This window comes from Thalassophryne amazonica, chromosome 10, assembly GCF_902500255.1.
Source record: "Thalassophryne amazonica chromosome 10, fThaAma1.1, whole genome shotgun sequence".
In the NCBI taxonomy this organism is placed as follows: domain Eukaryota; kingdom Metazoa; phylum Chordata; class Actinopteri; order Batrachoidiformes; family Batrachoididae; genus Thalassophryne; species Thalassophryne amazonica.
In genome coordinates this window covers 116,461,511-116,484,743 of record NC_047112.1, presented here as the reverse complement: position 1 = coordinate 116,484,743, position 23,233 = coordinate 116,461,511, and the positions used below count along the sequence as shown (strand labels likewise).

The following is a 23,233-nucleotide window of genomic DNA, read 5'->3' as shown; positions in this document are numbered from 1 at the left end:
ACAGCATACCTCCACCTCTCCACAGCACACCTCCACCTCTCCACAGCACACCTCCACCTCTCCTCAGCACACCTCCACCTCTCCACAGCACACCTCTCCACAGCACACCTCCACCTCTCCACAACACACCTCCACCTCTCCACAGCACACCTCCACCTCTCCACAGCACACCTCCACCTCTCCACAACATACCTCCACCTCTCCACAGCACACCTCCACCTCTCCACAGCACACCTCCACCTCTCCACAACACACCTCCACCTCTCCACAACACACCTCCACCTCTCCACAACATACCTCCACCTCTCCACAGCACACCTCCACCTCTCCTCAGCACACCTCCACCTCTCCACAGCACACCTCTCCACAGCACACCTCCACCTCTCCACAACACACCTCCACCTCTCCACAACACACCTCCACCTCTCCACAACATACCTCCACATCTCCACAGCACACCTCCACCTCTCCACAGCACACCTCCACCTCTCCACAGCACACCTTTCCATAGCACACCTCTCCACAGCACACTTCTCCACAGCACACCTCCACCTCTCCACAGCACACCTCCACCTCTCCTCAGCACACCTCCACCTCTCCACAGCACACCTCTCCTCAGCACACCTCTCCACAGCACACCTCTCCACAGCACACCTCCACCTCTCCACAGCACACCTCCACCTCTCCACAGCACACCTCCACCTCTCCACAACACACCTCCACCTCTCCACAACACACCTCCACCTCTCCACAGCACACCTCCACCTCTCCACAGCACACCTCTCCACAGCACACCTCTCCACAGCACACCTCCACCTCTCCTCAGCACACCTCCACCTCTCCACAGCACACCTCTCCTCAGCACACCTCTCCACAGCACACCTCTCCACAGCACACCTCCACCTCTCCACAGCACACCTCCACCTCTCCACAGCACACCTCCACCTCTCCACAACACACCTCCACCTCTCCACAGCACACCTCCACCTCTCCACAGCACACCTCTCCACAGCACACCTCTCCACAACACACCTCCACCTCTCCACAACACACCTCCACCTCTCCACAGCACACCTCCACCTCTCCACAGCACACCTCTCCACAGCACACCTCCACCTCTCCACAATACACCTCCACCTCTCCACAGCACACCTCTCCACAGCACACCTCCACCTCTCCACAGCACACCTCTCCACAGCACACCTCTCCTCAGCACACCTCTCCACAGCATACCTCCACCTCTCCACAGCACACCTCCACCTCTCCTCAGCACACCTCCACCTCTCCACAGCACACCTCCACCTCTCCACAACGCACCTTCACCTCTCCACAACACACCTCCACCTCTCCACAACATACCTCCACTTCTCCACAGCACACCTCCACCTCTCCACAGCACATCTCCACCTCTCCACAACACACCTCCACCTCTCCACAACACACCTCCACCTCTCCACAACACACCTCCACCTCTCCACAGCACACCACCTCTCCACAACATACCTCCACCTCTCCACAGCAGACCTCCACCTCTCCACAACACACCTCCACCTCTCCACAGCACACCTCCACCTCTCCACAACACACCTCCACCTCTCCACAACACACCTCCACCTCTCCACAGCACACCTCCACCTCTCCACAGCACACCTCTCCACAGCATACCTCCACCTCTCCACAGCACACCTCCACCTCTCCACAGCACACCTCTCCACAGCACACCTCCACCTCTCCACAATACACCTCCACCTCTCCACAGCACACCTCTCCACAGCACACCACCACCTCTCCACAGCACACCTCCACCTCTCCACAGCACACCTCTCCTCAGCACACCTCTCCACAGCACACCTCTCCACACCACACCTCCACCTCTCCACAGCACACCTCCACCTCTCCACAACATACCTCCACCTCTCCACAACACACCTCCACCTCTCCACAACATACCTCCACCTCTCCACAGCACACCTCTCCTCAGCACACCTCTCCACAGCACACCTCTCCACACCACACCTCCACCTCTCCACAGCACACCTCCACCTCTCCACAACATACCTCCACCTCTCCACAACATACCTCCACCTCTCCACAGCACACCTCTCCACAGCACACCTCCACCTCTCCACAGCACACCTCTCCTCAGCACACCTCTCCACAGCATACCTCCACCTCTCCACAGCACACCTCCACCTCTCCACAGCACACCTCCACCTCTCCACACCACACCTCTACCTCTCCACAGCACACCTCCACCTCTCCACAACATACCTCCACCTCTCCACAACATACCTCCACCTCTCCACAGCACACCTCTCCACAGCATACCTCCACCTCTCCACAGCACACCTCCACCTCTCCACAGCACACCTCTCCACAGCACACCTCCACCTCTCCACAATACACCTCCACCTCTCCACAGCACACCTCTCCACAGCACACCTCCACCTCTCCACAGCACACCTCTCCTCAGCACACCTCTCCACAGCACACCTCTCCTCAGCACACCTCTCCACAGCATACCTCCACCTCTCCACAACACACCTCCACCTCTCCACAGCACACCACCTCTCCACAACATACCTCCACCTCTCCACAGCACATCTCCACCTCTCCACAACACACCTCCACCTCTCCACAACATACCTCCACCTCTCCACAACACACCTCCACCTCTCCACAACATACCTCCACCTCTCCACAGCAGACCTCCACCTCTCCACAACACACCTCCACCTCTCCACAACACACCTCCACCTCTCCACAGCACACCTCCACCTCTCCTCAGCACACCTCCACCTCTCCTCAGCACACCTCCACCTCTCCACAGCAGACCTCCACCTCTCCACAACACACCTCCACCTCTCCACAACATACCTCCACCTCTCCACAGCACACCTCCACCTCTCCTCAGCACACCTCCACCTCTCCACAGCACACCTCCACCTCTCCACAACATACCTCCACCTCTCCACAGCACACCTCTCCACAGCACACCTCCACCTCTCCACAACATACCTCCACCTCCACAGCACACCTCCACCTCTCCTCAGCACACCTCTCCACAGCACACCTCTCCTCAGCACACCTCTCCACAGCACACCTCCACCTCTCCACAGCACACCTCTCCACAGCACACCTCCACCTCTCCACAGCACATCTCCACCTCTCCACAACACAGCTCCACCTCTCCACAACACACCTCCACCTCTCCACAACATACCTCCACCTCTCCACAGCAGACCTCCACCTCTCCACAACACACCTCCACCTCTCCACAGCACACCTCCACCTCTCCACAACACACCTCCACCTCTCCACAACACACCTCCACCTCACCACAGCACACCTCCACCTCTCCACAGCACACCTCTCCACAGCACACCTCCACCTCACCACAGCACACCTCCACCTCTCCACAACACACCTCCACCTCTCCACAGCACACCTCCACCTCTCCACAACACACCTCCACCTCTCCACAGCACACCTCCACCTCTCCACAACACACCTCCATCTCTCCACAACACACCTCCACCTTTCCACAGCACACCTCCACCTCTCCACAGCACACCTCCACCTCTCCACAGCACACCTCCACCTCTCCACAGCACACATCTCCACAGCACACCTCCATCTCTCCACAGCATACCTCCATCTCTCCACAGCACACCTCCACCTCTCCACAGCACACCTCCACCTCTCCACAGCACACATCTCCACAGCACACCTCCACCTCTCCACAGCACACCTCCACCTCTCCACAGCACACCTCCACCTCTCCACAGCACACATCTCCACAACACACCTCCACCTCTCCACAGCACACCTCCACCTCTCCACAGCACACCTCCACCTCTCCACAGCACACCTCCACCTCTCCACAACACACCTCCACCTCTCCACAGCACACCTCCACCTCTCCACAGCACACCTCCACCTCTCCACAGCACACATCTCCACAGCACACCTCCACCTCTCCTCAGCACACCTCCACCTCTCCACAGCACACCTCCACCTCTCCTCAGCACACCTCCACCTCTCCACAGCACACCTCCACCTCTTCAGGAAAGTTGTACATGTCATTATGTCGTTTGGTAAGATATTCCACTGACTAGAGGCAACAACAGAAAAGGCAGATTTGGCAAAAGAGGTCCTACATTTAGCAATGCTGCACTCTCCTCTAGAGGTCGCCCTTGTAGCTGAGTTGTTCTTTCTGAGCACAATGTGACAAACCTTCTTAGGGGAGGAGCAGCCATATCATAGATGATTTTAAAGTGTAGACAGATATTTGCATGTATTATTAGATTGTCAAAATTTAGAAAATCATACTTAGAAAGAATAAGACAGTGATGATATTGTCTGGATTTCCTATCATGAATTTTTATTGCCCTTTTGAACATTGATTCAAGTGGCTTTAGGACTGATTTACTGGCCTGCGACCAGCTAGTCACGCAATACAGAAGGCGTGAGAGAATCATAGAATTTAAATACATATGAGATGCCTCAATAGTAAGAAATCCTCAAATGTACCTAAAATTTGCCAGATTAAATTTTAAAGAATTACACAATTTCTTGACATGATTTTTAAAAGTCAAGGTTGGGTCAAGGGTAATGCCCAGGTAGTTGAAATTGTTTACATTTTTCATTTTTTTTCCAATTTATATGGATCTCTGGTTGATTTAAAGGTTTTCGTCTGTTTGTGAAGTACATTGCAACCGTTTTGTCAACATTTAGTGTGAGACAGCAATTTTTTTTTCAATTCTCCTGTTAATTTTGTGGCCACTTCTGTCATGTTCTTTCCGTGACTAAACAGGACAGTATCGTCCGCATACATAATGATGTTAATGTCACACACCGATGGAAGATCATTAATGTACAAACTAAAAAGCAGCGGCCCTAAAATGGAACCCTGCGGAACTCCCATAGTGCAGTCTTTTAAAGGAGACAATGTGTGATTTACTCGAACACATTGTTTCCTGCCACTTAGGTATGATGCAATCCAATTTGTCTGATTAGACAGTTCAAAATTTGATAATTTCCTTATTAAGACATTGTGAGAAACAGTATCGAAAGCCTTTCGCAGGTCCAGAAACACAGCTCCCACTACACCTCCATGATCTATATTTGTTTTAATTTCTTCAAGGAAGTAGGAGCAAGCTATCTCTGTTGAGTATTTTTTTCTGAAACCAAATTGAAAATGATTTAAAAGAGATTTGGTTTCAATGTGTGTAATTAATTGCTCTGCTACTACCTTTTCATACACTTTGGAGATGGCAGGGACGATGGTGATAGGCCGGTAATTACTGACCTCTAGTTTGTCTCCAGACTTATGTATTGGCGTGACGATACCAGTTTTTAGTACATCAGGAAAGATAGCGTCTCTAATAGACTGATTAGTCAACACTGGTGTTAGACTTTCCTTGTTTGTTTTTAGAAAGGCATTATCTAACCCATACAGATCTTTTGCTTTGCTATTATTGAGTTGCCCAATAAGCCTTTCCACCTTTGCATCATTAACAGGTGTCAAACTAAAGCCAGTCTCTGAACAGAGTTAATAAAATATTCATTGAAAAACATTGCTAGTGTTGCATCATCATTTTTGGTACTATCGTCTATTTTTAGCTGTAGCTCTTCCGGGACGCTTCCGGGAGAGCTTACCGTCTGTGTAAACGGGGCTTTAGGTGCACATCTCCACAGAGTAAAAGAACGATGCAGAAGAGAGTAGCACTACCCCGGTTAGATGTGTCGCGCATCAGCGATGTCTTCGGACCGCGCTGATGATGTGTACACGGGACAAGTGCTTTTCCTTGAGCCAAGACATGATTAAACAGAACATACTGGCTCCACGTATCCAGCGGCACAGCGTGTGGCACCGGTGTAGCATATTCCTCCGGTTGGAGCGCAGCTGAGCGTTGCCACGCAGCTAGCCAGCCACCAAACAATTGTGTGGCGATGATAGCCACCATGTACAAAGCCACATTTAGAGCACGAAGTAGATGTTTAATTTTGATGTTACTTGGAGAGAAAGGCTTTATGTTCCCATTCCCGGATAAAGCAGAGCAATCAGGTGGCTTCCTAGGTGTTTTTTGGAAAGAAGTGGCAGCAGCACCTGCCAAGCTGCTGCACCTTATTGCCGCCATTTTTCCCGGTGAGTGAGGGGAAACTATCCTATGCTATCAAATTCTGTAAATCTAGGTAATACCTTGGTAATGGCTCAGGAGACAAAAGTGAGATTCTCACTTCAGGCGCAGTTTTCTGTGCTGGCTCTGATAATTATTTTAATCTCTTTTAAAACTTTGAGGTTTTGTTCTGGAGACAAAATTCAGATATGGAAGAAATGAGCAACTGTCTTGTCTTTGGTTCGCATAGCTGAATGTGTCACTGTATTTTTATTATATTCTCTACCTCATCATAGCAATCCAGGCTCTGCGGTCTGTACTCAGCTCTTTCTGCGTGGTCAACAGGAAGAACATGTTTGTCTACCAGGAGCGTTCAACTAAGTCAGTCTTCTACCTCAGGTGGGTCTTCCTTCATGATCATGTCTTTACACTTTCAGAAGCAGGTTCATACACATGATGTCTCAAACACTCATGAGCAGATGTTCACAGAATGTGGCGAAAGACAAGTCCAGAAATGACCAGGTGTTAACTGTCAGCATGGACGGACTGGAAACCTATGCTTTCTGGAAAAGTCCAGAACGGCCAACCGGACTACAGCCATTGGCCCTGTTCAATAAACAGAATTTTGCTAATTTGTCCATTGTCACACATAAATTCCATCTTAAAGTGTCGGTGACACCAAAAGTCAGCTTTAAAAGACTTTATAAAAATGACATAATTTCTGGTCATAGTATTGTGATAGTGATAGTATAATAGTAGTTTATTGATTTTGTACTCTTATGTTAGGATTGTGCAGTGTGTGCTTTTATTTTGTTATGAGAAATTTAAGTTCATTGATTATCTTCAAATGTTTGTGTTTTGCTTTTGTTGAGGTGAGTAAAATTTACTGAGGTAAAAGGGATAGAAGCTGTTGCTTCTACCCACACCCTTTCAGTTGCTTAGGTTAACTGGGAAATCAGTTTGTTTTGTACTGAAAAGTTTTTCTCTTTTTTCTTTGAAAAAAGCTCATTCATTCATTCATTATTATAAAGGTATAAAAGCATCATAATTAACCACAGCAGGCTAGTTTTAGGTGTGTTTGTCAGGCTTAACTATAAGTTAACAAAACTTCAGCATAATATTAAAATGATTAAATGTTTAAAGCAGGCTCATTTTTACACAGAATAGGCTAAATGTGATGGGATCTAGAAAAAACTTCCAATGAAATTTGACCTTTTTGAGATTTTGATACCACCTGAAACTCTGTTTTAAGCTCTTTTGAAATCTGTTTTCATTCTTCTTGTCTGTATCAAACGCTATGATACATGTTAGAATAAAAATTTAATGAAAACCCATTTGCACCAAAATATTGCCATTCAACACATTTTCACTCTGTCCTGGAGATGTGCCAGTGGCAAGGGGTTTCCTCGACCCCATCACATATTTTAGATCTAATCAACAACAGCGTTAACATTAAGTGTTCTTGAATAAACAATCATAAATAGTCCACCTGTGTGGGCATTTTTGAACTAACCTGAAATCACAGACACAAGATACCAGCGCTTTTCACTAGCAACCCCCCCCCCCCCCCCCCCCCGTCACTTGGTGGGCCTATTTGGGGGAAAGGTCCAGGGAGTTCTTTGGTCCCAGTCCGTCCCTGAGTTGTTCCAGCTTCAGTTAGTAAAAGTCCTCCACATATTTGCTCCATCCTCCCACGAGACAAGCTGATTCTACTGAGTTCAAGTCTTCAGGCAGGTTGAAGAGCTCATCAGTGTTTTTGGTGCACAGATAGAAACAGTACTTTTACTTACTGAAGCTGGGGTCCCCCACATCTGCCAGGAGGCCACTGGAGTTTAATTTTAAAATGAGAATACCAAAGTCAGAAAGCTACCTGATTTACAGTTTTCATTTTGGTAATAGAAGACGGCAAACCTGAATTTCTTTGTTTTTCTCAGCCCAAGACAGGAATTCCAGTACCAGTGTGGAAATTCTTTTTCTATTCTATTTGTAGGTAGGATGTCTACAGTGTGACCAGACGTGCGCCAGAGCAGTTACTCAATCATTTAGCTGTTACATTGAATGAAATAAAAGTACAATTGCAACCAGTGTTATCAGAGCTTTGTAGTGTTCAGTTGAACACTACACGTATTGATGTATACATGTGACTGGGCAGACAGTTTTTTCACAGTTTAAAAGAGGCTGTTTGTAGATTGCAAACTTAGCAGGTGCATCATAGATCACAATAAATTAGCTTTTTTGATTGATCTGGTGTATTAAGGTTTACTGTGAACTAACGGATTTGTGCCCATTATGTGCTTTTTTTAATTTTAAGAGTTACTAAGCAATAGTGTTTATCAGTGGTGGGCACAGTTCTGCTAATCCTCTAACTGCTAATTATCGAAGATAATGTTTTCATTATCGGATTAGCTTTTCAGATAACTATTATCAGATAACAATTATCTTCTGATAACTTTTGGTCCAATAATTTTTCGACCACTAACATTTTTGCAGACGCAGCTTTTTGTAGTACATGTGCAGTTCTACTCTCTACAGAGAAGAGCTGGTTCCAGAATAAATCGCTCTACCCTCTGCAGGCAAAGGAGAACTGGTCGTAGAAAAGAATAAAAACTCATTTCTTTTGACCCCATACTGATACACTGGCAATATCACCCAAGTCATCCAGAGGCATAGAGTTTTAACTTATCTTTAGAATTTTAACCAAACTAATTTCGGACAAGTTATTTAAATTAATGTCACGTCTGAAGTTTTATAAAGTGAAAATATCAGATATATGTTTTAGTTTTAAAGTATTGTATTGTACTAGTTTTGAAGGTTGTAGTGTGGACATGCAGCTGTGCCCAGTGCAATCTGGGTAAAAGTTCACGACAGGAGAAATGCATTTGAGATGCTCTGATCAGGCTCCACATGGACAACAGCATGACACTCTTTGCTGGACCACAGTATCCTGTCAGGGTAAATGACGCTTTCCTCCAGCAGGGGGCACAGCACACAAAGACAGAAGCGCAGCCTCATTGGCTGTTTGGGTTTGTGATCACCATTAGGTTCTATTTGGTGGTGTTTAAACTCGCTGAGAGTGTATGGGAGGCAAAATTTAAAGTTATCAATTATCTGTAGCTTCCGATAAGTTTTTAGACAGTTTATCGGTTTAGCGTTAAAAAAGATAACTTTTCAGTTAGCTGATTACCACTTATCAAAGCTAACTTTTTGGTTAGCTGTGCCCACCACTGGTGTTTTTTATTGTTGAATTATCTTCAGCACAAGCTTGCGGATGGACTAAATCTCTCACTCACCCACTCATCTGCATTTTTGCTCGATGCTGTTATAAGCACAGCAGGTTTCTGAACCACTGTCAAATAATAATGTGCATTTTTTTCTGAATATGAAAAGGATCTTTTGAATATTTTCTTTGAAACAATCTGCAAGTTCTTTGTTCTCAGCAGATTGTACTGTGTCTGTGTTTTTAGGCTTTGTGAAACGGCACAAACAGGAAAATACTCAGATGTGGATGAAAGCCTCTACATGACTTATTCTGTTGGACTCACCCGGAGTCAGGAACCGCTGTTCTCTGAAGACCAGATGGTAAGGACCTCTTCAAAACAAAGACATCATTGGGATGCGTGAGATGCTGCTGGTCACAAAATATCAGGATTCTGTGGTGGATCAGAGACGAGCCTGACACGTGGCTTTGCTATGGCATGTGTCCGTGTGTCAACAGTCAGTTAGACGTGATGGATACACGTGCGTTCACTGACCTAGTTGTGCAGAATGCCAATAGTGATGTGATGAGAACAGTGTCATCACAGTGTTTCATTTTAGGAGGTGGTGTTGTAAGCTCTAATGGCTGAAGACATAAAGATCCTGAAGTCGTGTTCCATTGTACATTTTCTATATGTATACATGTGTGTATGTATGTATATGTATATATATATATGTATATATATATATATATATATATATATATATATATATATATATATATACGAGGGCTGTCAATAAAGTAAGGGTCCTTTTTATTTTTTTCAAAAACTATATGGATTTCATTCATATGTTTTTACGTCAGACATGCTTGAACCCTCGTGCGCATGCGTGAGTTTTTCCACGCCTGTCGGTGATGTCATTCGCCTGTGAGCACTCCTTGTGGGAGGAGTCGTCCAGCCCCTCGTCGGAATTCCTTTGTCTGAGAAGTTGCTGAGAGACTGGCGCGTTGTTTGATCAAAATTTTTTCTAAACCTGTGAGACACATCGAAGTGGACACGGTTCGAAAAATTAAGCTGGTTTTCAGTGAAAATTTTAACGGCTGATGAGAGATTTTGAGGTGATTCTGTCGCTTTAAGGACTGTTCACGGTGCGAGATGTCGCTCAGCGCTCTCAGCCGCCGTCATCAGCCTGTTCAAGCTGAAAACCTCCACATTTCAGGCTCTATTGATCCAGGACATCGTGAGAGAACAGAGAAGTTTCAGAAGAAGTCGGTTTCAGCATTTTATCCGGATATTCCATTGTTAAAGGAGATTTTTTTAATGAAAGACGTGCGGACGGATCCGCGCGTCGGGACGCAGCCGACGCGGCGCGGCGGCACAGGAAAAACACCTCCGTGTTGATAACCATTTGTAAAATCCAGGCGGCTTTTGATGGCTTTCAGTGGAGTGAGTATATGAGAAATTGTTTAACAGGCAGGACATGTTCCAACTTGTCCTTAAGGCTTTCAACAGAGGTGTTTTTCCTGTGGCGGAGCGTTGCGGCGGCTGCGTCCCGACGCGCGGACCCGTCCGCACGTCTTTCATTAAAAAAATCTCCTTTAACAGTGGAATATCCGGATAAAATGCTGAAACCGACTTCTTCTGAAACTTCTCTGTTCTCTCACGACGTCCTGGATCAATAGAACCTGAAATGTGGAGGTTTTCAGCTTGAACAGGCTGACGACGGCGGCTGAGAGCGCTGCGCGACGTCTCGCACCGTGGGAAGTCCTTAAAGCGACAGAATCACCTCAAAATCTCTCATCAGCCGCTAAAATTTTCACTGAAAACCAGCTTAATTTTTCGAACCGTGTCCACTTCGATGTGTCTCACAGGTTTAGAAAAAATTTTGATCAAACAACGCGCCAGTCTCTCAGCAACTTCTCAGACAAAGGAATTCCGACGAGGGGCTGGACGACTCCTCCCACAAGGAGTGCTCACAGGCGAATGACGTCACCGACAGGCGTGGAAAAACTCACGCATGCGCACGAGGGTTCAAGCATGTCTGACGTAAAAACATATGAATGAAATCCATATAGTTTTTGAAAAAAATAAAAAGGACCGTTACTTTATTGACAGCCCTTGTATATATATATATGTATATATATATATACGTATATGTATATACGTATATATATATATATACGAGGTCTGTCAATAAAGTAACGGTCCATTTTATTTTTTTTTAAAATTATATGGATTTGAATCACGTGCGATTGCATCACACAAGGTTGAACCCTCGTGCGCATGCGTGAGTTTTTCCATGCCTGTCGGTGACGTCATTCGCCTGTGAGCACGGCTTGTGGGAGGAGCGCTCCACCCCCCTCGTCGGATTTTTTTCCTGAGAGAAAATGGCCGAACGCTTGGAGCAGCGCTACTGCATTAAGTTCTGCCAGAAACTTGGCGACAGCCAGGCAGAAACTATTCGGAAAATCCACACGGCTTTTGGAGATGAAGCCATGAGCATCACACGGATTAAGGAGTGGTACAACCGGTTTAAAGACGGGCGCGTAACGGTGGAGGACGAGCCGCGCTCCGGTCGGCCATCAACGAGCCGAAATGACGAGATCGTTTCTAAAGTGCACGCTGTGGTTATGCGGGATCGTCGTGTGACCGTCCGAGAAATTGCACAGGAAGTGGACATTAACAGGACTTCGGCACATTCCATCGTGACGGAAGATCTGGGCATGAAACGAGTGGCGGCGAAGTTCGTGCCAAAGTTGCTGACGGCGGAGCAAAAGCAACATCGTGTTGAAGTCTCACAGGACATGCTGGACTCCATTCACACTGATCCCAGCTTTATGGACACTATAATCACCGGAGATGAGTCCTGGGTGTATGGGTACGATCCGGAAACGAAATTCCAGTCGTCACAGTGGAAGCATTCCACGTCGCCAAGACCGAAGAAGGCGCGCCAAGTGCGCAGCAAGACAAAGGTAATGCTGACTGTTTTTTTTGACTCCCGTGGTGTGGTACACCACGAGTACGCTCCACAGGGTCAAACAATAACAAAAGAGTATTATAGGGATGTCCTCCGTCGTCTACGTGATGGTGTGCGGCGCAAGAGACCGGAGTTGTGGGCCAGAGGAAATTGGCGCCTCCACCACGACAACGCGCCAGCTCATTCCTCTCATTTAATTCAGACTTATTTGACCAAAAACCAGACTCCGGTGGTTCAACAGGCACCTTACTCACCTGACATGGCCCCTTGCGACTTCTGGCTCTTCCCAAAACTTAAAATACCATTAAAAGGAACCCGATTTGAGACAAGAGAGGACATCATGGCTGCGACGACGGCGGAGCTGCGCGCCATCCCGAAAAAGGCGTTTTTGGAATGCTTCCAACAGTGGCGACACCGCTGGGAGAAGTGTGTGGAGTCCCAAGGAGAGTACTTCGAGGGTGATTAGGTTTCCAACCCTCCAGGTAAGCCAGTTTTTTTTTCCCAGCCAATGGTCCGTTACTTTATTGACAGACCTCGTATATATACGTATATGTATATACGTATATATATATATATATATATATATACGTATATGTATATACGTATATATATATATACGTATATATATATACGTATATTTCTTTATTTCTTACGCAGCTTGCAAGTTATCATGATACAACTTTTAACTTTGTGTTACGAGGTCTGTCCAAAAAGTAACGGACCTTTTTATTTTTTTCAAAAATTATATGGATTTGAATCACGTGTGATTGCATCAGCCAAACTTGAACCTTCGTGCGCATGCGTGAGTTTTTTCACGCCTGTCGGTTGCATCATTTGCCTGTGGGCAGGCTTTGAGTGATCACTGGTCCAGCCCCCTCATCGGATTTTCATTGTCAGGGAAATGGCTGAGTGACTGCGGCTTTGCTCCATGAAAATTTTTGGAAACCATTCGGAAGATTCAGACGGCTTTCGGTGGCTTTTCAGTCGAGTGAGTATCTGAGAAATTGTGTAACAGCTGGGCATGTCACAACTTCTCCTGTGAGACTTCCAACACGGAGGTGTTTGTTGTGCGCCATTAGCGGCTCCGTCCCGACGCGCAAATTCCTCCGCACGTCTTTCATTACAAAATCTCCTGTAACAGTGGAATGTGCCGCAAAAGTGCTGATGTCCACATTTTCTGCGATTTCTCTGGTAGTCACACGACGTCCCGGATCAACACAGCCTTCACTTTGGAAATGGTCTGGTCATTTCAGCCTGTCGATGGCCACTCGGAGCGCAGAGCGCCCTCCTCCGCTGTGGGCCGTATTTAATCCGGTTGTAATCCTCCTTAATCTGTGTGACGCCGATAGAATCTTCACTGAAAGCCATCTGAATTTTGCGAATGGTTTCCACCTGGCTGTCTCTCACAGTTTCTGAAAAAATTTTCGTGGAGCAAAGCGGCAGTCGCTCAGCCATTTCACTGACAATGAATATCCGACGAGGGGGCTGGACCAGTGCTCACTCAAAGCCTGCCCACAGGCGAATGACGCAACCAACAGGCGTAAAAAAACTCACGCATGTGCATGAAGGTTCAAGCTTGGCTGATGCAAGCGCACATGATTCAAATCCATATAGTTTTTGAAAAAAATAAAAAGGTCCGTTACTTTTTGGACAGACCTCGTATGTCTTCAAAATCGGTCTTTTGCGCGCTCTCCACCTGTGTTACCGCACAGCTCCTGCTCTTAGCTGCTCCACTGGCGTTATTATCTTCCATGGCTTTAAACACACATCCACTTTCACACAGTCACCCAAATTTTAACTTTGTGTTCGTCCAATATTGACTGAAATATCACTCTTTTGTGAGCTGGCGTTCTGCCTAAATGCTCGTTTGAAGCGTAATGATGAGTCACTGCCTCAGTGCGCGCACACAGTGGAGCTCATGTGATCCATTAATTCCAGAAGTGATTAGAGGTGTTTTTAGCATCCGTGATTTGACAGAAAATGATTAATCCGCTACAAAGTAATTATTTTATATAGAGTCCAGCGCACAGAGCAGGTGGAATTGTGTGCACAAGACAGCTGCTCCAAAAATAGCCTCTCAGGTCTTGCCTCAGTGTGCACACACAGCAGAGGTCATGTGATACACTAACAAGATATTAAATCAACATACTTTTACATACAACAGACATCAACATACAGACATACTTTTATAGCAAGGAACTGTTTTATCAAGCTATAAATAAACATTAAAAATAATTTCCTTAAGCTGTTCAAAATACATCCTACATGGAGCAGGAAAGAGAAGAAAAAAAGTGTCCAGATGAAACAGTCCTCTGTGATGCCAGAAGTGATTAGAAGTTTGGCAGAAAATGATTAATCCACTACAAAATATATAGAGTCCAGCGCACAGAGCAGGTGCAATTGTGTGCGCAAGAGGAGAGCTGTTCCAAAAATAGCCTCTCAGGTCCTGTGAAGGTGCCAGGCGCACGGATAATGGACTTTTTGCAGCCTCGTAAGCACCACGCAAATGCCTCTAAGCTGTCGCAGTAACTCGAACACAAACTGCGCCAAGCTGGTGTTGCTAAATTTTGAACATCTTGAAATTAGTGCCACGCTCAGAGAGGAGCCTCGTTAACTGAAGATAATGCCTCTAAGAGCCACTCTGAGCCACTATACTGCCACGATAGCTCACGAAACAAAAAAAAAACAGGGTGCATGGCTCCTTCTTCATCCTTCATTATTCGGTGGGACCGAGGCTTTAGAGACCAAAGGGCTACAGGACAGACAAATGGTTAACTGCAGATCTATCAAAAACATATGGAGTGAATTTAATTTGATTATAAATATTTAATTCAGTATTTGGTATTTAGTTGGTGTTCTGTTTTGTTCATTAACCATGTAAACAGAGTTAAGGACTAAACTGATGACTTATTATTATTATTAATCTGTTATCACCTTACTTTGTTGAATGTATTTAATACTTCATAACAGACGTACTTTCACCAAAATGCTCAAGTCTAAAAACAAAAAAAAAAAATCAGGTCCATGCAAATGAAGAGGATAGAAGCACCAACGTCAACACCGTAAAACACAACAACAAAAAGAAAATAACATAAATATATGAATGTGCAATTTAACCTGCTAATCATGTTTGAACATACAAATATGAAAAAAATCCAAGTGCTCTGAGGTCATAAGAGACCAAAAGTGGCCTTAATATTACATGGGTGTGTTGTGTTTCATTCTTTGACTGTAAGGCAACATGGGGGTGTGTTGTGTTCCGTCCTTTGACTGTAAGGCAACATGGGGGTGTGTTGTGTTCTGTTCTTTGACTGTAAGGTAACATGGGGGTGTGTTGTGTTCCATTCTTTGACTGTAAGGTAACATTGGGGTGTGTTGTAACATGGGGGTGTGTTGTGTTCCGTTCTTTGACTGTAAGGCAACATGGGGGTGCGTTGTGTTCCGTTCTTTGACTGTAAGGTAACATGGGGGTGTGTTGTGTTCCGTTCTTTGACTGTAAGGTAACATGGGGGTGTGTTGTGTTCCGTTCTTTGACTGTAAGGTAACATGGGGGTGTGTTGTGTTCCGTTCTTTGGCTGTAAGGCAACATGGGGGTGTGTTGTGTTCCGTTCTTTGGCTGTAAGGCAACATGGGGGTGTGTTGTGTTCCATTCTTTGGCTGTAAGGTAACATGGGGGTGCGTTGTGTTCCGTTCTTTGGCTGTAAGGCAACATGGGGGTGTGTTGTGTTCCGTTCTTTGGCTGTAAGGTAAGATGGGGGTGTGTTGTGTTCCGTTCTTTGGCTGTAAGGTAACATGGGGGTGCGTTGTGTTCCGTTCTTTGGCTGTAAGGCAACATGGGGGTGTGTTGTGTTCCGTTCTTTGGCTGTAAGGTAACATGGGGGTGCGTTGTGTTCCGTTCTTTGACTGTAAGGCAACATGGGGGTGTGTTGTGTTCCGTTCTTTGGCTGTAAGGCAACATGGGGGTGTGTTGTGTTCCGTTCTTTGACTGTAAGGCAACATGGGGGTGTGTTGTGTTCCGTTCTTTGGCTGTAAGGCAACATGGGGGTGTGTTGTGTTCCGTTCTTTGACTGTAAGGCAACATGGGGGTGCGTTGTGTTCCGTTCTTTGGCTGTAAGGTAACATGGGGGTGTGTTGTGTTCCGTTCTTTGACTGTAAGGCAACATGGGGGTGTGTTGTGTTCCGTTCTTTGGCTGTAAGGCAACATGGGGGTGTGTTGTGTTCCGTTCTTTGACTGTAAGGCAACATGGGGGTGTGTTGTGTTCCGTTCTTTGGCTGTAAGGCAACATGGGGGTGTGTTGTGTTCCGTTCTTTGGCTGTAAGGTAACATGGGGGTGCGTTGTGTTCCGTTCTTTGACTGTAAGGCAACATGGGGGTGTGTTGTGTTCCGTTCTTTGGCTGTAAGGCAACATGGGGGTGTGTTGTGTTCCGTTCTTTGACTGTAAGGCAACATGGGGGTGTGTTGTGTTCCGTTCTTTGGCTGTAAGGCAACATGGGGGTGTGTTGTGTTCCGTTCTTTGACTGTAAGGCAACATGGGGGTGCGTTGTGTTCCGTTCTTTGGCTGTAAGGTAACATGGCAGAGCAGCAGGTGGTCTCTTTCATGTGCACATGTGGAGGTGTGTCATGTCAGCCTGTGGAATCATTCACAACAGTTTCTCTCTCCGTAGGGTTCCAGGTCCTCTCTGGAGGGCTCTCGACCAGTTGGTCAAGTGGACAAACACATCCTGCTGCTGGTGCATGGAGTTGGAAATGCAGGTGAGTGAACAGGAACTCTTACTGCCTGACTAAAAAAATTGTTCCCATTAGCAGAACCAACATAAACGTTCTTTGTGTGGCATTATATATGACAGCTCAGTGGATCCTTGTCATTTGATTGGTGCTTTGCATGACATGTGACATGGATTTTTCATCCTATTTGTTTTGCATGGCATTTAGCGTGCAATTTGGTTCCATACGTTTTGTACCATTGCACACTGTGAACCGCCCATGCACACACTAATGGGGGTGACATTTAGCTAAACATAGCGGAATTTGTTTTGCTAAAGGAAGACTATTTGAAGGCGCTAACTGACGGTGCGAATTCTTCTAACACATACACACACAAAAAACAAGCAAACAAACACATCCACAACTTGTAAGCTGTCTGGATTCATGAAGAGCTGTTAGGATGAAGAACTGAACTGGATTCTTTTTTTTTTTTTTGGAAGGACACAAAGTCACAATCAACTATAACTGTTTTCCAAGTTGACTAGGAACAGTTTTGAACTCTGTTTAAAGTTTGTGTGGGACTGTCGACATCAAAGCACCAGTGACACACACCAAAATGTAAGTCCCTTTTCTGCTTGTAAATTAATAAAATATCAGATGATAAGGATCTGTTTTAGCCGTTACATGAAACAAATTTCACCAAATTAAATCTTTGTTCCATTGAACTCATAAACATTCATTATTTGTGTACCATTCATAAACAAAATGTCACTCAAAAGACAAAACTAGTTGGAAAACAGGTGACCCAAACAGCAGGTACAAACATTCCATGGAACCTCTACCAGGAGGTATCAAGAAGCAGTACCATCAATGCTGCCCCAGCTGGGGTCTTCTGAGTGGGACGTAGAGCTGGTTTGACTCCAGATGTGCTTTTTCCCTCTTCATTAACTCTATTATTAATGAGGGATTAGTAAATGAAAAGTTATGGCAGACGTTTCTGCTGTAATCTCTCTTTTATGCCACTGTTGTCACTTTACTCACAGTTCTGTTGCTGGCCCACTATATTTTCATAAGTTGCCTGAACTCCACAAATCTCTTTTCCTCAGCCACCAAAAAAAAAAAAAAAAAAAAAAATACTATATATACTGGGTTGAGTGGGTGCATGTGCCACTTCACAATAATGTGTTCATGAGTGTCAAACTGCCACGCTGTGATATGATGAATGGTTTGCATCACATCAGCAACACAAGACACAGGTGTCATGGTCCTGATAATGTGGCAGAGCCAGAAAGGTGAGGTAGTTCCTCATCCTTATTACTTGTTAGCATCTAGCACTCCATATGAAGGTTGGTACCCATCTGTCCTTTCACCACCTTCAGTTCCCCCATTCAGAGCTGGGATGACTGAGGATTCAAACCAGTGGCCGTGGTCTAACCGGCCAGACACCCCTCCAGAGGCAGTCGTGGCCTCTTCCAGCTCCAGAAATGAGTCTTAGTTTCACTCAGACTTTTCATGGGAGCATCCAGCTGGTGGGCTTGATGGAAAGAATTTTCATGTACTTACTTTCCATTTGTGTTCAAGGAAGATAATATAAATGTATTTATTCATTTATTTATTTTCTATTTGTGAAATACCAAGTGTTCCAGTACATTTGTAGGACACTGTATCTGCTTTGAGAAATCCATTAAGAAAAAAACAGTTCAGCTTTATTGTTGTGATATTCCTGCTGGCTGCTTCCTGTCATCTTTGCATTCTGAGACTATTTCCTGTGTCTCACCTACTCTTTTTCATTGGTTGTTGTCAGCATGTGTTTACAGTTGAGTCAGTAATCAACACACACTTGCTTCCAGAGTCAGCTCAAAAAATTCAAACGTGTTTGATTGACTGCGACTGGGGTTGGGTCCATTTCCCTCTCACACTTGCCAATTCAGGTCTTTACTGTTGTCCAAAGTAACACTGAGGGATTTGAGACAAGCACAGTGCGTGACCTCTGCACTTTTGAGGTCAGTGCTGACTGACATTTTAATGCTTTGAGCGTACACAGAGACAAATGTTTACACATCAAAGGAGAAGTTCAGCACAAGGCTCTGGAAAGGAATAGGCAGCGTGGCAGTAGATCAGGATTCACCAGGAATTCAGTCCGCGAGGCAACAGTACGTGTGGGAGCACACAAATGGGTTAACCAGGAATTCAAGCAGAAGGTCAAAGCACTGAGATCAATCATACCAATCTAAAAAAAAAATCTGTAAAAAACAAAGGAGACATCATAGGCCAGAGACTGGGAAACAACCACAGAGAAAACAGTCAAGAAAGCTGGAGGTTCAGGTGCCACTTGGAGAAACACTGGCTCAGCACAGAGACATTGTTCTCAAGTGTCTTCTCATCAAGTGGACTGGATCATAAAACTCAAAGTTCAGATGGGATCATTGTGAATTTTCTTAAATTTTTAAAGGCGAGAAAGAGATTATAGAGTCATGTGGGGTCCCTGGGCAGAGTTTGTTATTTGACACAGATACTAAAACAACAAGACAAAGGTAGGTTTGCATGTCCAATATTACAATTTTTGTTCTCAATTGCGAAATGCTCCGTTCGTTTAAAGTGCTTTAGGTGTCTTAAACCCAGCTAACAATGGAACGTTGCCTGAACGTTACATCAAAGTTGCATCACAACGTTGTAGGAACGTTTATTTGTAGAATCTCCAGAACGTTCCAGGGATGTTGCCAAGAACGTTGCCAACCAACCAACCTAGAATGTTCTCAGGAGGTTGTGACACAACATTGCTGCAACATTGTTGCAATGTCCCCCAACATGAGGGAACACTGTGAACATTGCATGAGTCTGTAAATTGCAAGTTTATTACTTCAGAAGTATTATTACAATAGCAATGCATTAAGCCATGGACAAGTTCTCAGTAACTTGATTAGTTCTCATCCGCCCTCCAGTATTATTACAATTACAATAGCATTAAGCCAGGGATCAGTTCTCATCTGTGATGTGACCCATGACTAAGGTTTAAAGATTGTTATTTTCACTGTGCAATTGTATACACTAGAAAATGAAATTTCTTTTCTCAATCATTGACTTCAATAGAATAATTTACCTTACATAAATAAACAAACACATAAAATAATACAGTCATAGAAACAGGTAAAATACACTCCAATCTCTCAGGTACTAAGCCAGGTGACATCATCCAGTATTATTACAGTTACAATAGCATTAAGCCATGGATAAGTTCTCAGTATAAAATGAACTAGAAGGGTCAACGTTAAACAAAAACTGAAGATGTCTCCACCGCCCACCCTTTAAAGCAGCAACATCAGTCCCGGATCCAGACCGGTTTGGACCGATGTAGTTGCATCGGTCAGATTTTTTTACGCATTGTTCGTCATCGGTAAAAAAAAACAAAAAACTCAAATAATCCTGAATAGTGCCGAACGTGTCCCCGTGGTGAACACAGCTTTTGATTTGTTCCCACAATGGTGGGTGGATCACAAAGGTGGATCAAAACAAACATAGCGTCAGTCCAGTTGAGTTGATGATCATGGCATCCAGGAAAAAAGCTGTGCAAGGAAAATTGGGCACTTATTTCATGTCTCCCCCGCACCTTACAGAGGGGGAGGCATAAGTTCTCAGTATAAAATGAATCACTTCTCATCTGACCCATGACTAATTGTGGCATCATCACTCATGGCACTGCCATCCATGGCGTCATCATTCACTACACAATGGTCCATGGCATCGGCATCCACATCGTCGCCCAGGGCTTCATCCACCCCAGCATCTGAGTCAGCATTAACACCAGTACCAATTCTTTCATCCTCCTTCTTTGCCTAAAAAACAAAGAAAACCATTCATAAAAATACTATACAATAACTTCTATAGTGCCAGTCCCTCAGCACAGTGAAGTTCAAGGGCGCTCAACCAGTCCATGTATTAATATGCAGAATCCTTAATTCAATATATCATTTTACAATTCATATTTTAATTTTTCAGAGGATACTATTCAATGGTTTCAATCCTATCTTTCGAACAGAAAGCAGCGTGTTGTTGTGGATGGTGCCACATCCTCGTATCTCCCTAGTTATGTTGGTCTTCCACAAGGCTCAGTATTAGCCCCTCTATTATTCTTTCTGTATAGAAATGATCTCCCCGATGTGTGCTCTGAACTAAATATGCAAATGTATGCAGATGACGCAGTAATCTTGACCCAGGGAAAGAGTGACAATATATCTGTAGACCTCACAAATGCACTATGTAAAATACACAAATGACTACATAAAAATTGTCTTCTGCTGAACACCAAAAAACTGTATGTATGATGTTCACCAAAAGACCAATTAAGTTAGCCAGATCCCATGTTTTCTTGGAAGGGGAAGAACTGTGCTTGTGAACCAATTCAAATATCTCTGAGTGATATTAGACCCAAATCTTACATTCAAAAAACATATCAAAAAGGTAAATCACACTGTAAAGTTCAATCGATCTAATTTTAAACAGATAAGACCGTTTATTACAATAGATGCGGCCAAATCTTACTTACACTTCGTCACATATAGAGTATTGTATTACAACATGGTCCTTTGCAGGAACAACTGTACTGAAACCAGTAGAACAATTGTACAAAAAAGCCATAAAATATTGGACCAAAAAAAAAACAAAAAAAAAACACGATTTCTCCATCACCGTCCAATCTTAGAAAAATATAAGCTTTTAAGTTTTGAGAATTTCATGCTATTTAAATGTGTTGTGTACAGGTCCCTACACAATTTGGCCCCACCCCCTCTGAGGAACAATATTAACAGGAAAAGTAACAATGAAATTAACACCAGATCCTCCGCTAGGTGTGATTGTGAGATCAAATTTTGAAAAACTGTCTTTGCTCAAAATGTACTCTGTATTAGGGGCAATAGCACATGGAATACTCTGCCAACGACAATCAGGTTCAGCCCCACATTTGCTTTATTCAAGACACAGCTTAAAACATGACTGAAGGATAACCAAACCTGTAATCATTACGAGTTAAAGACATGCGAAAGCAATATACTTTCATATACACGCACACAACAACACATAGGTAAGATTATGCACACCAGCACTTTAAAGAGATACTGCAGCTGTATCGAGCACTTTACTATCGCGACAAAGCACTTTAATCCAGCATCTTATAATAAAACTGACTGTACCTGTACACACCTACAACTGAATTCTACCTCAGTACTTTCCTGCACTTTATATTGAGACAACAGCATTTTAACCTCCATCTTGACCGGAACAGATAACTCCTCCTTTATATGGCTCTGGGTTATATTAAAATATGACAGTGTATTATATTGTAAATTATCAATGTTTTTATGCTTGTTAAATGCTCTGTGTTTTATATTTTATGTCTGGAGACTACGGATGGAAATTAGTATTATGCTAAAACTGGCATATTTCCGTTAAAGTGTGTGCCCCATATATATATATATATATATATATATATATATGTGTGTGTGTATGTACGAGGGCTGTCAATAAAGTAACGGTTCTTTTTATTTTTTTCAAAAACTATATGGATTTCATTCATATGTTTTTACGTCAGACATGCTTGAACCCTCGTGCGCATGCGTGAGTTTTTCCACGCCTGTCGGTGACGTCATTCGCCTGTGAGCACTCCTTGTGGGAGGAGTCGTCCAGCCCCTCGTCGGAATTCCTTTGTCTGAGAAGTTGCTGAGAGACTGGCGCTTTGTTTGATCAAAATTTTTTCTAAACCTGTGAGAAACATCGAAGTGGACACGGTTCGAAAAATTAAGCTGGTTTTCTGTGAAAATTTTAACGGCTGATGAGAGATTTTGAGGTGATACTGTCGCTTTAAGGACTTCCCACGGAGCGAGACGTCGCGCAGCGCTCCCAGGCGCCATCGTCAGCCTGTTTCAAGCTGAAAACCTCCACATTTCAGGCTCTATTGATCCAGGACGTCTTGAGAGAACAGAGAAGTTTCAGAAGAAGTCGGTTTCAGCATTTTATCCGGATATTCCACTGTTAAAGGAGATTTTTTTAATGAAAGACGTGCGGACGGGTCCGCGCGTCGGTATAGGAAAAACACCTCCGTGTTGATAACCATTTGTAAAATCCAGGCGGCTTTTGATGGCTTTCAGTGGAGTGAGTATATGAGAAATTGTTTAACAGTTGGGCATGTTCCAACTTGTCCTTAAGGCTTCCAACAGAGGTGTTTTTCCTGTGGCGGAGC

General features: G+C 44.7%; 1 protein-coding gene across 1 annotated transcript in view; it reads left to right on the top strand.

Moving 5' to 3' along the window:
• Nucleotides 1–23,233, top strand: part of szt2 (SZT2 subunit of KICSTOR complex) — a 701,839-nt gene that overhangs the window by 364,752 nt on the left and 313,854 nt on the right. Inside the window, 3 exon segments of the mRNA XM_034179252.1 lie at nucleotides 6,419–6,521; nucleotides 9,587–9,701; nucleotides 16,962–17,049. Of these exon segments, the coding sequence (XP_034035143.1) occupies nucleotides 6,419–6,521; nucleotides 9,587–9,701; nucleotides 16,962–17,049 (306 nt within the window).